The following is a 16080-nucleotide window of genomic DNA, read 5'->3' as shown; positions in this document are numbered from 1 at the left end:
ATAAAAGTTATGATTATTATACACAATAATAATATTAATTTAACGGACGATCCATATAACGAAATTCATTATGACACTCTTCACTAAAAGTTAGAAAACATTAGCATATAAAATTTTTATTTCATTTAATATTTTAGATAATGTGCATACTAAATATACAAAAGTATGGTAAATTGTTTTGTACCAATTTTCAATGTTTTGTATATATTTTCATATGCAAAATAACACGTGAGTTCAAAGAGTGCAGAAACATTTTGCATAGATAAGAGGGTGCAAAACTTTTTTTCCTGATAGTGACTAATCAAAATTTACAGGCAATTTACCTATAAATTAAGTAGCGCAAAATCTAAAACCTTTATCAAAATTATATGAAATGGTATAATTAATACATATATTTAAATGTAATTTATATTTTCAAGACAAATTCCATTCAAATTTAAATTTTAAAAAAGAAACTAAAAGGACTTCACATTTAATTAAGTATTTAATTGCTAATATTTAATACATTATACGAGTACTTATATGATATAGTATTTTTTGAAGTAAATGCATTTTGGCATAATTTTACTTAGGGATGTAAACGATTCAAATCAAACCAAACCAAACAGTATCAAGCTTGAGCTTGGTTTGTTTAAAATTGTTTGAGGCTCGAGCTCGAGCTTGATCGAGCTTCTATTATCGGGCTTGAGCTTGGTTTGTATTGAAATTACTGAGCTCGTTAAAAGCTCGAGCTCGGCTCGTTAAAAGCTCGTTTAGCATGTTAATCAAGCCAGGCTCGAACTTGATTCATTAATAGCTCGTTTAACATGTTTAACAAGCCTGTCTTGAGCTTGTCTCGTTTTCGAGCTCGATAAGCATAGAATTGAGCTCGAGTTTGAGTTTGAATCGAGCTTGTTAAAAATTAAATATATCTATAAACTAATTTTAAATCAGACATAAAAATGTAAATTCATTCATAAATAACCAAAACGACACAAATAAGAGCAAAAAAAAATAAGTATATTATTGAACATTCCAAAATCATGTTTGCGAGCCACCTAAACGAGCCGAGCTCGAGTACGAGCCACCTAATCGAGCGGAGCTCGAGATCGAGCTCGCGAGCCTATTATCGAACATGTTTGCGAGCTCACGAGCCGAATATCCTTAGGCTTGAGCTTGGTTTGATTAAATTTTCGAGCTCAAAATCGAGCTTGGGCTTGGTTTGATTTGATTAACAAACAAACCCAAAGGAGCTTTTTATCGAACCGAGCTTCGAATAGCTCGCAAATCGTTTGATTCATTTACATCCCTAATTTTACTGGACAATTCTATTTATATATTTATATTATATAGATTACATAGATATAGGCTAAAGATCTTGTATTTAATTATTAATAAGTGAGGTGCTAATAAATAAAAAATTGTCAGGTACGGAAAAACTGGATATTAGGGTTGGTGTCATACTCGGTTCGGTCGACCCTACCCCTGCGGGCACTGCCTGCAGGGGTCGATCCAACGGCTCGGATTTTTTCGAGCCAATTTTTTTTTTTTTACAGGGAGGTTGCCCGTGCAGGCAGTGCCTGCACGGGTAGGTTGAAACAAACCGTCATACTCAAACCCCGAAAAAGTACCCACCTGATCGGGTCGGGTCACATAAACCATACCCGGGGAAACAGAACGACAAGTCCAAGTCAAACACATACATTATAGGTTAACAACTCCTCCGTTTTTCAAAACACGAGCTTCCATTCCGATTAGACGTGGGGAGATGGTGAATGGAAATAGCTATGCCACACCAACTTGATTAATTTATTTATTTTGGGTTATCAAGATAATAAGTTTTTAGTCCGGCTACCTTTTCCTAGTCCGGGTAGGAAGATGGAAGTATTTTTTTTTTAAAAAAAAAAATCTTGCGACGCCATGCAGCATGAATTTACTTTTCTCGTAGATGATGTATCCCACCTCCCATTTCAGCTAGTGTAGATATATTTAATGAAGAAAAATGGTTGCACCAGTGACAACAGAGGACCCAAAAGATATACACACGTTTCACCGAAATTATTAGCCGAGACTCTTTCCAAAAAAAAAAAAGAAGGGAAGATGGATCATTAGCTGAGATTATAAATACCAAGATTCTTGGTAAGGATTGAGGGACATAATGAGAAAGGGTCGAAACAGGAGTAACTTCCTGAAAGTTCTGTGTATTGCGTTCTCCTAAGGGCATTGTCATCATTATTATCAGATAAACTATTCACGGCACTTGCATCTTTTTCAGAGAAAAAGTGGGATTATTTTAGTTTTGCAGGTATTGTGTGTATCTATTTATCTATCTATATCTGTGACTCTTATCTATAGTCCTTGGTTATGGGCATAGTCTGAACTCTGAAAATAGACCCTCAGCAAAGTTTGGATCTTTTTGAAAAAGACGAATGTAAGAAGCAGAGATGGCAATCATCCCCTTGTTGAGAAAATAAATATCAGTCCTGTCTCTGTTTTAGCCATTATTTACCATTTTTCTTCACTTTGCGCGTTGGCATTTTTAATTGCAGATCTGCCATCACTAGTTTTTTTTGGTTAAAGTGAGGACGTTTTGTGATGTGTAGCTTCACTGTTTGGTCTGGTTGATTCATTACCTCCTTCGAGTCAAGCATGGATTTTGCATATCAAGAGGTAGGTTTTCTTTGTTTTTTAAAAAATTATTATTTCGTTTTGGTTCCTTTTTTCTTTTTTTGTTACCTCTTGGAGTAGCGTGCTGCTGCGTTGTTGCTTTCCCTTTTCTGGGATTCAAGAAAACTTTTGGTTCTCATTCTTGGAACAAAGGAGTTTTATTTTTTTCAACTCGTTTTTGGTAATGTTCAGGCGTATGTTAAAAATTCCAGAGGGGTGCAGCTGTTCACCTGCAGATGGCTGCCTTCTTCTTCTCCAAAAGCTCTGGTTTTCCTTTGCCACGGTCTCTCTTTTGTTTCCCACCTCACAGAATGTAGAAATTACTGAATAAACAATAAAATTTTGCATTTTTCACTATTTGGACCGCGTTCTATAAAGTTTTTCCACCCCCTCTCTGTCATTCAATTAAATGGCATTGATTACTGCGGTTGCAGGTTATGGCATGGAATGCAGTAATTTCATGAGAGGTACCATTTTCTAACCACACATTTTTCTATTTTGCTTCTTGCTGTTTGAGATTATATACTCATTATGGTATTGTGTAATCTGTAATCTAACTCCTGAAGACATAGATCTATGAACTTTGTGTCTTTTATTTTTGTACTGTTGAAAGTATTGATTCGGTCATTAAATTAAAATCTTGTTGGCCCACATTGCCAACCTAGTATTTAAAATCTTGGCTGCTATTTGTTCTTCGAGGAAAGTTGCTACATTTTCCCATGTTCTTTGTTTAAAAACAATGATAAGGTAGAGTAAACGGAAACAAGAACTCTAGCATTAGCCTTTAAATGGTATATCATTAAAGCTAAGAGGGTAGGTGCAGTATGCTGTATGCCCGTTTCTTGTTGCACCTTTCCCTTCCTTTATTACATTTGAACACTCAACCATCCACTGAGTCAATAAATTTTTTATCCCAACCGATAAAGCTCGTGCTGTTGTGTGAGCCCATGCTCTGACACATATTATTTATTCATTTCTGGTGTGGGGGACTTCTTTGTCTTCATACTTTTAAAAACTTGAATTAAATTAAATATGATAGAAAGTATTTCAACCCAAAATTTATGTATTATTTCATTCTTTTCTACATGTAAGAAATCTTGGTTTGAAGTCAAATGTTGAATTCTGGGGAAAAAAGGGTTTGGTGACTATGTTAGATTGATTAGGTTAGCAAGCAACTACTTGTTTGTCCCTACAACTCACGGACAAGAACAGTGGAGAGAACTGGTTTGTTGAGTCATTTAGTATTATGGTCGTCTAGGCCCACCCATCATTTTCGTCCTAGGAAACGGCTTAATTTATTTTTGAGGGTGAACTTGTTTATTCAAAAAAATTTGAATATGACTGTGCAATCAAGCGCGGCTAAGCGTAATAGGCTATTATTTTGTATTTAATCTACATAAATGATTAGCTCAAGTTGTTATTGGAGTCCAATGAGAGACGGAAGGATTATGTATTGTCTTTTTGCCGATTCTTGTAGTGGTTTTTACTGGTAAAACACTGAAAATGCACGAAAATATGGCGTTTCATACATTTATATGTGATTAGGTGTGGGAGTCAATCTAGCTAGTCATGGATATGCTGTGTTTGGGATTGATTATGAAGGGCACGGATGGTCAATGGGTTCTCGCTGTTACATCAAAAGGTTTGACAACATTGTGGACGACTGTAGCAATCATTTCAAGTCAATTTCCGGTAAGTTGCCAAACTCACCCAGCAAGCATGGACATTTGCTGAAATGGTCGTGGCGACTGTCGTGAATTTTTTTAAAATAAAAGTAAAAAACTTATAAATATTTGGAAAATATTTAATGGAAAAAAGCCAAAACTGTTCTTGACAGTGAAGGCAAACCATGGCAAGAGAGTGCCCAAGTTTACAACTCTGAATGGTTCTTTTCCTGAAAACAAAAACCGAACAAGGCAGTTCTTTTGTGTTTAAAATAGTCATGAGACGAAACTACCATTCTTGAAAGTTGGAACTGTTGTGGAATCATACTAAAACGTTGCTGAAAGCCCACCTTTTTATTTCTTTATTTTCTTGAATTTCAGCCCGTGAAGAGTACATGGGAAAGAAAAGGTTCTTATATGGAGAGTCAATGGGAGGCGCAGTGGCTCTATTAATCCACAAGAAAGATCCTAGTTTCTGGCATGGTGCTGTCCTAGTTGCCCCGATGTGTAAGGTCGTAGTGACTCGATTTTGATACGCGCAAATCAAATTTAGTCTGGTGCGTAATTTTCATGTTGGAAATTATTTGAATCATTCGTTTATCATTGGCATTAGATCTCCGAGAAGGTGAAGCCACATCCTGTAGTTATAAGTCTCTTAACTCAGATTGAAGATGTGATACCCAAATGGAAGATAGTTCCAAGCAAGGATGTTATTGATTCAGCCTTCAAGGACCTTATCAAACGAGAAGAGGTGAGTTTTTGCTTTTTGTGCTATTCTAATCCTCTCATTTTCTGTTCGTTTTCTTTTAATATGAAAATCGCGAGTTCGCCTGCAGATTCGTGGCAACAAACTGATATATCAAGAGAAGCCTAGACTGAAAACCGCGCTGGAAATGCTGAGAACTAGCATGAACCTTGAGAGCAGTCTGGACGAGGTATATAATATACGCTACGGTTCACCACTCCGGGACAAGTTTTCTGTTCAGAAGTACATTGTGTATTACGTATTAACCTGTTTACTGCATCTTGCTGATAGGTGACCCTACCATTTTTCGTTTTACACGGTGAAGCAGACATCGTTACCGATCCAGATGTAAGCAGGGTGCTGTATGAACAATCCAGCAGCAAAGACAAGACAATAAAACTGTATCCCGGGATGTGGCATGGCTTAACATCAGGCGAACCAGATGACAACATTGAGATTGTTTTCTTGGACATCATATCCTGGCTTGACAAACGATCCACAAACAATAACACTCAAGACACGAGATCGATCCAGGATTTTAGTTATAGCATGATATCTGATAATTTAAAAACCATGGCATCGCGAACAACCGTAATCAGGGAGAAGAACAGAAAGCGTTCCCATGTGAAATATATAATATGTGGTTGGAAAGGCCGTAGCACGCACGCTCACTCAGCAATGTAGCATTATTACCTTCGTTGGAACGACATACATGTTACCTTTTGTTCAAGTTTCTGTCTTCTATATTCTGTGCATAATTTAGACAAATAAATATGTTATCAAGGTGCTAAAGATGGCCTTAATCTAATTAAATTAGTTCATAATGTCAAGATAAAACACATTCAGAACCAGAAAAATGATGAGTAATTCATTCGTAAAACGGTTTCATCAGAGCTATTTTCGTAAGATGTGTCAACTCGTTTCATATTTAAAATGAAAAATAAAAAAATATATTTTTCATTAATAAGATCAGGTTGAAAATTTGTCTCTGAAAATTAATCTATGATATTGTCTTCATAGATAATTTGTAATTTTTGCCTTTTTTTATCTCACGATCAATTTTGTGAAAATATAATCATCTCCACTCCTTATTTTCTAGATTTAGAGCATCATTTTTTGATTATGATGTCACTCCACTTATTTATTTGTGGCATCTCCTTATTAAAATCTCGAAATTTTGATGTAAAATGTCACACACGTGCTTAGAAGGACTAAGTTATCATAAATGCAATCACACAATGTGTTATCTAACAATTGTTATGTCTAAACATCACTCTGAAAATGATTAAACCAAATTGTTATAATATCTATTGTATCAATTCAAACCGCTTCTTCTAAATCGACACAGACATTTGTATTCCAATATAGATTTATATTCATACAATGGATGATGTTGATTAAGTTGGAGCCATGCCATTGCCATTTAACAAAGTTGTGGGCTAGGCTCTAGTACATGTTTCCATGCCTAACAGCTCAGTTCCAACTTCAATAAATTTGGCACGAGAATGTGGTTGTTGTTCAATGTAACGTAGAATAGGGTGAAAAATTATATTTACTTACTTTGTTGTATTTCTGTAATTATATTTGCAAAAACTTGTGTGAGACGGTTTTAATGGTCGTATTTTGTGAGACGGATCACTTATTTGGGTCATCCATGAAAAAATATTACTTTTTATGCTAAAAGTATTATTTTTTATTGTGAATATCAGTACACATCTCACATATAAAGATTCGTGAGATTGTCTCACAACATACCTACTTTTATATATTTATCCCAAAAAAAAAATATATATATATATAGTACTTTGAAATTATACAAATTTATAATTAAGAACACACATATTATATAAATATATATAATCTAGCATTCGAAAACAATAATTTTTAATATTAAAGTTCAGATTTATGAAAAAATTTCTATAAAATTCAATGCTTAATTATAGTAATTATATTATTAAAGTTTTAATTATAGATTTATTGAAGCTATATTGAAACTAATAAATTATATTTATTTTAGAAAACAAAACACCGCGTAATTTCTTCTTATTTATAAACAAGTAATTTATATTATAATTCCTATATTGCCCTGGAAGCCCTAATCTTTTCTAAGTTTAGTCCTTTCCATCCGCTTGTCTCTCGGTTGTCTACTGCTGCCGGTGAGTAAATTCTCCATTTCAGCCGCCTGTTGGTGATTTTGTTTGAGTTTGACCCGCTGTTTATGCGCTTGTGTATTTGTAATTATTGTCGAGATGGAAATCGTTATCGACGGTTTTTTTTTCTTTTTTTGAAGAGTTTCTTGATTCAGCGTTGAGTTTTTTTTTATTATGTTGATTTATTGATTGTAATTCAATTTCAATCGCATGTTATAAGTTTTAAGTTTTTCCTGGTTTTTTTAATGGTGCACGTACATGTACTCCTGAACCATTTTGGTGTTTGTATGCTCTAGTAATTTATATATATGTCATTCGTCTGATTTGTGGACCAGTTGCTTAAATTTCAACAGGAAGAATGAGTCGCTCATGCAGAAGTGATCGAACTCTCTATGTTGGTAACCTTCCTGGTGACATTCGCGAGCGAGATGTGGAAGATTTATTTTACAAGGTAGTTATTTTATTTCGTGATAAACGGAAGAAGAAATTTAATAGAGATAAGTGGGATGTATTTTAGAGAACGGGGGTTTGTGGAGCCTGAATTCTTTCCAGAAATATGGTTTCATCAAATTTCTATATCCCGAATTGTCGAATTTACTTGGATATGCATTCATGTGACCCAACTAACTCAAGCGAACTTGGACCTCCTGTGAACAATCTACATTGAATAGATAAGCTAACATAACTCCTGCATTTGCAGAATAACTTGTTTAAATGTTATTGTAGTTGGAGTTACTTTAAACTTCAAGCTTCTGCTACCCTTTTATTTGTCCTCCAAGGTAAAGGACTCACTGGGAGAAAAGGACATACATTTAGCAAAAGTTGCAATCGTGATAGTTTTCTTTTTTTGATGATATATAAATCCGGCTTACTATTTACATGGTATTTTTTATGTTGTCTTAGTTGAACATGAAAAATTTAAACTTTACGTTTGCCTAACATCTTATGATTGGGATTATTGTTGCAGTATGGATCTATTGTGCATATCGAATTGAAGGTTCCTCCAAGGCCTCCTGGCTATGCCTTTGTTGAGGTAAGTGCAGGTTGCCTTTGGTGCCATTTTTTCAGTTCATGGACTTTTTCTAACCTACACCATGCATTGATAGTTCGAAGATGTTCGTGATGCTGAAGATGCCATTCGAGGTCGTGATGGATATGATTTTGATGGACATCGTCTACGGGTTAGTTGTGTTATGACTTACTTATTTTTCTTTTCATTTATTTGCTTAAGTTACCTGTGATTTATATCTACACAGGTTGAACTTGCACATGGTGGCCGTGGCAATTCATCAACAGATCGTCATAGTAGCCATAGCAGTAGTAGGGGTCCTCGTGGTGGAGTTTCAAGGCGCTCTGACTACAGAGGTTGGTGTATTATCCTCTTGTGAATGTTTCAGGATGTTACGACTTTTCTGATATTCTCTCACCTGCTTTGTTGTTCAGTTTTGATCACTGGACTGCCCCATTCTGCATCGTGGCAAGACCTCAAAGTAAGCGTTATTCTCTATGTTATTTTACTATGACCAGCTACATTAGTTATATAACTCTAACTTGTTGTATCATGGTGGTCTTGTGCATTTCATGTTTAGGATCACATGCGTCGAGCTGGTGATGTTTGCTTTTCCCAAGTTTTCAATGAGGGAAGCGGTAAGATGATTAACCTTGCATAATCATATGATAATTCGGGGTTTCATTTTATTTTGGCGTTTGGAAGTATGAGTAAGTAATTGTTTTTTGTGTTGCTACACCTATGGTGCTGGGATAGTTTGGTTGGGGCATGGGGTTGGGGATGGAGAGGAAGTTCATCCTTATCATTGATTAGGATGACAATCGACGGCTCTAGAAAATTATGAGAGGGTTCTATTATTCGATCGCGAATACTTTCCTGAGCTTTGCACTTCCTCTAAAAATAAGTTTTGTTGGGGCTTCTCTTTTGTGTTCAGGGCCTTTCAGATAGCCTGAAAAACACGTGGCTTCTGGATGGACTCCTACGTACTCGCTGTTAAAGTGTTATTGTTGTCTCTTGGACTTTTTTGAGGCCGCAACTTTACCGGGCATAAAAACTTGTGCTCTTTTATCTGTTTAAGGCGATTATACTAGTCATTACATATTTTTTGCTGCGAGCATTTGGTTCCTACTTTTTCTGATAATCTGTGCTGGTTCCTTGAAGCTGGAATCATGTTTTTTGGAGTATTCTTAAAGCATTCTTTACTTTGTCCTGCAGGCAAAACGGGGATAGCAGACTACACAAATTATGATGACATGAAATATGCTGTGAGATAAAATTATATGATTCTTGCTGTTGAATCTGCGGAAATCCATTTGAAAGTCCCTTCAATTGTTTCTCTCTCATGCAGATCAAGAAACTCGACGACTCTGAATTTCGGAATGCCTTTTCTAGGGCTAGAATTCATGTATGATGATGTTTAAGTGTTGCGTTGGTGTTGTTTTTTATGTACTATGATTACAAGCAGTCTCACAATATCCTTTATTCATGTGCAAAGGTAAAGGAATACGATTCAACCCGTTCCAGAAGCCGCAGTCGCAGCCGCAGCCCTTCCTACTCAAAAGGAAAGAGCAATGGTCGCGGCCGGAGCGCTAGTCTGAGCCACAGCAGGAGTAAAAGGTTGAATTTTGTTACCATGTGATTTCTTTTTTGCTTCTTGGTCTGGTGGCTTCAACAGTTATGGTAAATCTATCTATTCATTGTTTCTCGTTACAGCAAGTCGCCTAAAAGAAAAGCATCACGCCGCTCAAGAAGTCGTTCAAAGTCTGTCTCTTCTCGGTCGCGTTCTGGGTCAAAAGCACGCTCTGTGTCAAGGTAAACCTTTTTCTATGATTATTTTTTAGTGCTAGTAACAGATGTCTCTTTAGAGAAGGCACACCCTTTCTTCGCTTTGATACTATATGTGTGACTTTATACATTGTAAATCTCATTTACTACTAGTTTCGATTTCTTTGGTTGATGCATCTTTATGGTTCAATTGGATAATTTTTATGCTCATTTGGTTAGATACTTAGATGTCAATTCTTTTGCCAGCATAGTCTGATTTCTCTACTCTCGACCAAATGTTCTGTATGATAGATACATTTTGTATATTTTCATCCTTGTAGATCTCAAACATAGGAAATTTTCTATCGATGGAAGAGGCTGTCCTGGTATATATTTGTAGTGACTTGGGTTGGTAATCTAGAGTTGGAATCTTACTGTTGTTGGTCTGGTAAAGAATTTCCTGATGATGAATGGACCTAAAATAAATGTATTTCAGGTGTATCTTTGTTTGCTTCAAATTTTGTTCTAAGCCTGTTTCCTTTTCCTATAGAGTTGAAGTTTCAGATCGGCTTTCTGTCATGTATGGGTTTCTATTGATGCTTTCTCATTTCAGATTGCTTCAATGGGATATTCTTTTGAACTTACATTTTAACTGATTCATTTGTAAGTAAGTTTTAGAAATAAGAAGTGTTTCGATGTGGTGTAAACAGACTAGACAGATGCCGGAAGCTGGTTTTATTATCGAGGATGCTTCTTTTAGGATTGGCAGATCGGGAAGTTTTATTGATTCCTGTTTTAATAATGTGAAAAAGTATTTCAGTGAAACTTTATTTGAAAAATTATTACTACAGTCCCACCAGCCACTTTTGAATCTTCCTGCATTTGGTTCAGGAGATTTTTTACTAGCAATAGTGATGCATGCATATACTATCTTGATGCTTGTGGGAGTAGCCTCTTGAGGGGTGGGGCACAACTGTGATTTAGTAAGAGGTAAAATTGATGCATTTTTAGGAGGCATCTGCAGTTGTTAATAGACAGAGATGCATAACATGAAATTGTTGTATGTATGAAACATGCCACTTTTTTTTAGTTGCATTTATATTTTTCAGTAATTTTCAAGGACCTTCATGCTGGATAATGGCAAATTTTTTACAGGAACTAGTGAAGTACTAGGTTAAAGCTGGATCCTGGGATTAACTAACATGGGAATAATTTAGAAAATGCCAATTCAAAATATCTGAACCTATTTAATTGAGTGAATTACGAGTCCTTCACGTTTTTTGTGGCCCACACTGGACATGGTAAAAAGTGTCTTCTTACAACCCCCACCCCAGCCTACACTGAAAAGAATAATATACCCTGCCCTTCTTGATTTTTTTATCTGAGTGTTAAGAAATGTGCCCACTCTCAAACAACATGTTTCTAATTCTTTGTTTGTGAACATGGGATTGCCTTTTTGTCTTTTTAGATATGGATATTTGCGCTATGTGGGGATTGCATATTAGGATCTGATTGGGTGATATTGATTCAGTTGGCTGCAATTCTTTTCTTTGTGGAGGTATGCTGTTATATAGATGGTAACTTAAGAACCCTTCATGATGACTCTAATCTAATGAGCATCACAATGTCCATAGATTGGAAACAATGAAGACTATGGATTACAATTATGAAGCTGGACAGTGAACTAATTGCCATTTGATTAAGGGATCACCTTTATGCAGTGGAAATGTATAAACCGTCTACAATGCTGCTAAGCTACCAAAGCATTCTATCAGATTGTTTATTCATTCCTTTGATATCTTTCATATTGGTCTTTCAAAGAGCTTTTGTTGGCTGTGTGTCAAGGTCTCGTTTCTTTTTCGTTAGGTAGGTTGCTTGCTTAGGTGGGCTTTGTTTCTTCTGTTCTGTCAAGTTTTTTTGTCATACTGTTTGCTAAAATATTTTTGAGCTTCCTGTCTATGTTGGTCATGGTCACACTGACATGGAAGTGACATCAAGGAACTTGGATCAAACTTGTTAAGAGGCTCGTCAGGATATTAAATTAGGTTGTTTCTGGAACTTTTGCAGATCTCCATCAAGATCCAGATCTCCAAAACCATCTGTAAGTTTATCCTCAAGTCTGGTTAATGTTTGTCTTCCTTGGTTAAGTTTACAGTTGGATTGTTGTTGAGCGCTTGGTGCTTTTCTGCCACCACATTCTTTGTATTTGCTTTGCCCTGTTTATTTCTGACAAGTTTCAGCACCAGAAACTAGCAAGTAAGAGTCCAAAAGGACGCAGTCCAAGCAGGAGCCCCAGTAAGAGTAGTAGCAGGAGTCTTTCTAGGTTCTCATCTTTGTGTGTCCATACATTGCAGTAACATAGTAATTTACCTGGATTGAATACGTTTCCTAATTTATTTCAACAGATGAAAGATTGGCTGATCTGAGGAACGTTGATGCTGTTATCTTGGTCAATTAATCATGGTTCGAGATGAACTGAGTTATCTGTTATGATCTGTGGACAAATTGTTGCAATTCTTGCAGAAATATGTCGGTGTGTTAAGAAATGTTCGTCGGTTTTATTTCCCGTTTTGTAGTTCTAAGTGCAATGAGAAGCTCCCATACTTGAAGACTGCTATCTTCTACCGTTGTTCACCCCCACCTGATATTGAGATTGTTTGTGACATTTGTGGTTTCATACTGTATTAATCTATTAATCGTGCAGAGTGCTGCAATTTTAAGCTTAGTGCTTATTTTTTTTGTTATTTAAATTTTTGGGAGTGGTGAATTCTTGGATGTGGGTCATCAGGGGTCAGTTTTTAAACTGGTCTTTGTTAATTTCTTTTTTTAAAATGATTTCCGACAAAAAACACGTAATGTAATATGTTGGATATTGCCTATTTTGATGGTGATAATTTTTTTCGACTCAAACTTTTAACTCAATTGTCCCGTGATAATCGGTTGAGCTTCATTCCAGTTAGTCCTTGAATATTTTCAGTGCTGGAGAAATTATTTATGACAGACGATGTTCACCATCTATGGTGATAAAACCTACTCTTGGTGATGAAGGGCTTGAAATTCTTCTTTTCTTTTCTTGTTAATTGGTATAAATTGTGTGCGCGCGATCAAACATTAATGTTCAAATCTTTGGGCGATGGATTCGTTTTTAGCGAATAAGTATTTGGTCTCCCATGATCCAGCTTCTGATATGGCCACATGGCTTCTCCTTGCTGCGAGTCATTTTAGGTACTTACCTGTAATGTCTCGTTCTATTAGTCACTGGTTAATTCGGGGCTGGTGTTGAATTTTCGGGGTCCCTTGATACCATTGTGATCGATCATAACGAGGCTTTAGTCTTTTCCTCTGTCCATCGTCCCTTCGTACATAGACAGTATAAATGGTATGATGCAGTAAACAGCATACACAATAATATTTTCATTGATGAAATGCCGAGGGCCACTAATCCTCAAATCAACTAAAAAGCGACAAGGGATGGATGCCCTTTTAGTGAAAAAGAGAGCGGCAGAAACATAGAAAACGAGAGCATCATTTCAAATCTGCAAGATAGATGAATGATTGTGCTTGTCCAGTAAATGTCATTGATGTTACGTATAACGCCCAACAGATCTAACTACGACCCTCTCAGTAAATTTTATGTTCCGTAAACAGATGAGCGGGTGAGACGGAGTTCCGTCGGACCCCATATTGAGCCAAGCTATGTCGGGAGTAATCTTCATATGTAGCATAGTCTCACCCAGTCATACTGAAACCCTTTTTGGAATCTCTCTCATTTTGTGTTTTGTCAAGGCAATTGGAGACCCTGGAAGGTGAGGCAGATGATGCAAAGGGAGAATCTACGGGGAAGAAGTTGGTCGACGGACAGCACAATCCAATGGCCAACAGTAGCTTCCAATAAACCAACAATTTTTCATTTATACAATAATAAATTCATCACGGTCCAGTGCTATAGATTCCACACATATGGTATAGAAAAGACATTCAAACAAGTTTTTAAATTATTTCATCTTTCCAGCAATAAATGCCGAGAGGCAAGAATCTTGAAACTATACATACAATACGACAGCATCTTAACGAAAAACACAATCGACCTTTACTTATTCACTCGGACCTAATGAATGTCTTCAAACTGGTCTTGCTACTGCCTTAATCATCATGCCTTTCTTATGGAAATAGTCCAAAGAAGGTCGGAGTCAGATCTCACGGTTATTATATCCTCTTTAACGATATTGGATGTGCTAATGAGACCACCGAAACTCATTTCCGTATTGGCTGAAACACAATGCGTTAACTAACAACAGATCAAGCTCAGAAATAAATATAGCACGCGTCAACAAAAATTAGAGCTCGAGCAGTATTCTTGACAGTGTAAAATGTATTTAGTTTAGCAAAACTTACTAAGATTCCACTCCAGCCCGGTGGTTGAGGTGCTTTTAGAGGGTGCACCAATAGGGACGAGGCCACAATGTGGACCCTCGACGCTTGGTTGGATATGAATCTCATGATTATGACTACGTGGAAGAAGTTGGATGAGACAATCATCAGATAGAAGAACTATCCTTGTGCTTGAGAAACGGCATATAACATTGATATTCCCAACCTCGTGGTCAAACCTTCCGCCAAGTGCACCAGCAACAAGAATGCATAGCTGAAAGAAACATTCTATTGTAACCGAGTGCAAGCTTAAATAGATATAGAAATGTGAAACTGAAAAAGAACAATAAAAGAGAGGAGAGATCAAAGATCTTTCACTTAAAACTCTATCATATCCCCATCAAAATAGATATCATATTATTAAGAAAAACAATCAGAAATGAAATCCTTCCCTGGTTCTTGATGGTTTTCAATTTTGAGGTGGTGAAATAATTAATATATAGCAAACAAATACCCACAAAATCAAGATTTTGAGCATGAGAAAATACATTTTGATTAAGCCGATCTGGTAAATCTCGAATATATGCCACACATTTGTGTAAATCTGTGGTGTCCTGATCATGGGAAGCATCGACTATTTCAGTCCCCTGCATTTGACAAGTAAATATGACAACTTAGAAAACAGATATTTGGAAATGACAAAGAATTAGAGTATTATATGTAAAGCTAAATCTAAAGAAAGATATAAGATGCCGATTTCAACACGATCATAAAAAAGAATAGGTCTCTTGTGAAACGATCTCACGAATATTTATCTGTGAGACGGGTCAACTCTACCGATATTCACAATAAAAGTAATAATATAAGCATAAAAATTAATACTTTTTCATCGATGACTCAAATAAGAGATCCGTCTCACAAAATACGACACATGAGACCGTCTCACATAAATTTTTGCCCATAAAAACTATGTCAATGTGACCTTTTTCGAAAAAAGAAAACAAAGAAACAAACTTAGGTCCATAACTATCATTTTTTGGTTAAATCAGATGTCCAAATGACTGTTCAAGCGAAAAGCAAATAAATAACTAACTGCATTTTTGTAGAACTCCAAAACTTCTGCTCTAATTGAATCCATATCTCCTTTGATCACATCTGGCTTATACCTGGACCACACACAGAATCCTTAAGAAGCAAATGCTGCAAATCACCACCACCACTTTCAGTTCAATTTATCAAAGGGATATCTTCTTATTATAACAATATCTCTCATTTCACAATCTCATTGATTCCAGAAACATAAAATCAAACTACAAACCTTTGGCGAATATCCAAAGGCTCCGCTTCAGGGAACAGCAGCGGTAACTCGTCGTACACCCTGTTCGCTCCACCGTCCGCACATACACGAAATTGTGCTGAAAACCCAAAAGAAGATCTCAGAATAATTTGAACGAAGCAAAACAAAAGAAAAACACAATCTCGAGATTTGGATGCATGACAATTACAGTGCTTCCAGAGAAGAGGAGTAAATCGAGGCAAACGTTGGTTGAGCAAAACCAGAGCGTAATCGCTACTACCAGAAGAAAGATTCGGCAGGAGGAATGCAGAAGAGTGGATCATCATTGATTCTGCGAACTCCGTCGGTATTTTCATAAAAGTCAAAATGAAAAAATAAATAAGATGTAATCAGTTACATATCGAGAATATTCTTCTGCCACTTTCTTTCGAGTA

The 16080-nt window shown here is 36.3% G+C and overlaps 3 protein-coding genes across 22 annotated transcripts; 2 read left to right on the top strand and 1 right to left on the bottom strand.

The window, feature by feature from the left end:
* Window positions 1-1997: 1997 nt before the first annotated feature.
* On the top strand, window positions 1998-5834 carry LOC142539378 (caffeoylshikimate esterase-like). 5 transcript variants are annotated; one of them, XM_075644801.1, is made up of 9 exons: window positions 1998-2199; window positions 2583-2649; window positions 2839-2929; window positions 3081-3113; window positions 4192-4338; window positions 4692-4822; window positions 4924-5061; window positions 5147-5245; window positions 5347-5834. In XM_075644801.1, the coding sequence occupies exons 2-9, from the start codon at window positions 2629-2631 to the stop codon at window positions 5737-5739; spliced, it is 1053 nt and encodes a 350-aa protein (XP_075500916.1). In that variant the 5' UTR covers window positions 1998-2199; window positions 2583-2628; the 3' UTR covers window positions 5740-5834. The 5 variants fall into 5 exon arrangements, with proteins under 5 accessions (XP_075500916.1, XP_075500915.1, XP_075500913.1 ...); XM_075644800.1 differs by having other exon boundaries at window positions 1998-2284; XM_075644798.1 differs by having other exon boundaries at window positions 1998-2284; window positions 2529-2649.
* A 1256-nt stretch (window positions 5835-7090) lies between these two features.
* Window positions 7091-12703, top strand: LOC142539377 (serine/arginine-rich-splicing factor SR34-like). 15 transcript variants are annotated; one of them, XR_012818885.1, is made up of 15 exons: window positions 7091-7211; window positions 7559-7656; window positions 8173-8238; window positions 8312-8386; window positions 8462-8570; window positions 8649-8695; window positions 8795-8852; window positions 9430-9479; window positions 9563-9619; window positions 9710-9831; window positions 9928-10026; window positions 11447-11536; window positions 11613-12079; window positions 12225-12301; window positions 12384-12703. XR_012818885.1 is itself a non-coding variant. In XM_075644793.1 (14 exons), exons 2-14 carry the CDS (start codon window positions 7564-7566, stop codon window positions 12385-12387), a joined length of 891 nt encoding a protein of 296 aa, XP_075500908.1. In that variant the 5' UTR covers window positions 7091-7211; window positions 7559-7563; the 3' UTR covers window positions 12388-12703. The 15 variants fall into 15 exon arrangements, 5 of the variants coding, with proteins under 5 accessions (XP_075500908.1, XP_075500907.1, XP_075500906.1 ...); XR_012818884.1 differs by having other exon boundaries at window positions 12219-12301; XR_012818886.1 differs by having other exon boundaries at window positions 12213-12301.
* A 1167-nt stretch (window positions 12704-13870) lies between these two features.
* LOC142538830 (thiamine pyrophosphokinase 1-like) lies at window positions 13871-16068 on the bottom strand. 2 transcript variants are annotated; one of them, XM_075644125.1, is made up of 6 exons: window positions 15855-16068; window positions 15668-15764; window positions 15443-15549; window positions 14898-14996; window positions 14374-14623; window positions 13871-14247 (listed from the first exon to the last, which is right to left on the bottom strand). In XM_075644125.1, exons 3-6 carry the CDS (start codon window positions 15485-15487, stop codon window positions 14129-14131), a joined length of 513 nt encoding a protein of 170 aa, XP_075500240.1. In that variant the 5' UTR covers window positions 15488-15549; window positions 15668-15764; window positions 15855-16068; the 3' UTR covers window positions 13871-14128. The 2 variants fall into 2 exon arrangements, with proteins under 2 accessions (XP_075500240.1, XP_075500239.1); XM_075644124.1 differs by having other exon boundaries at window positions 15443-15515.
* Window positions 16069-16080: the final 12 nt, after the last annotated feature.

The sequence above is a fragment of the Primulina tabacum genome, chromosome 3 (assembly GCF_025594145.1).
Source record: "Primulina tabacum isolate GXHZ01 chromosome 3, ASM2559414v2, whole genome shotgun sequence".
NCBI classification, from domain to species: domain Eukaryota; kingdom Viridiplantae; phylum Streptophyta; class Magnoliopsida; order Lamiales; family Gesneriaceae; genus Primulina; species Primulina tabacum.
This window is presented reverse-complemented; position numbering and strand designations above follow the sequence as displayed.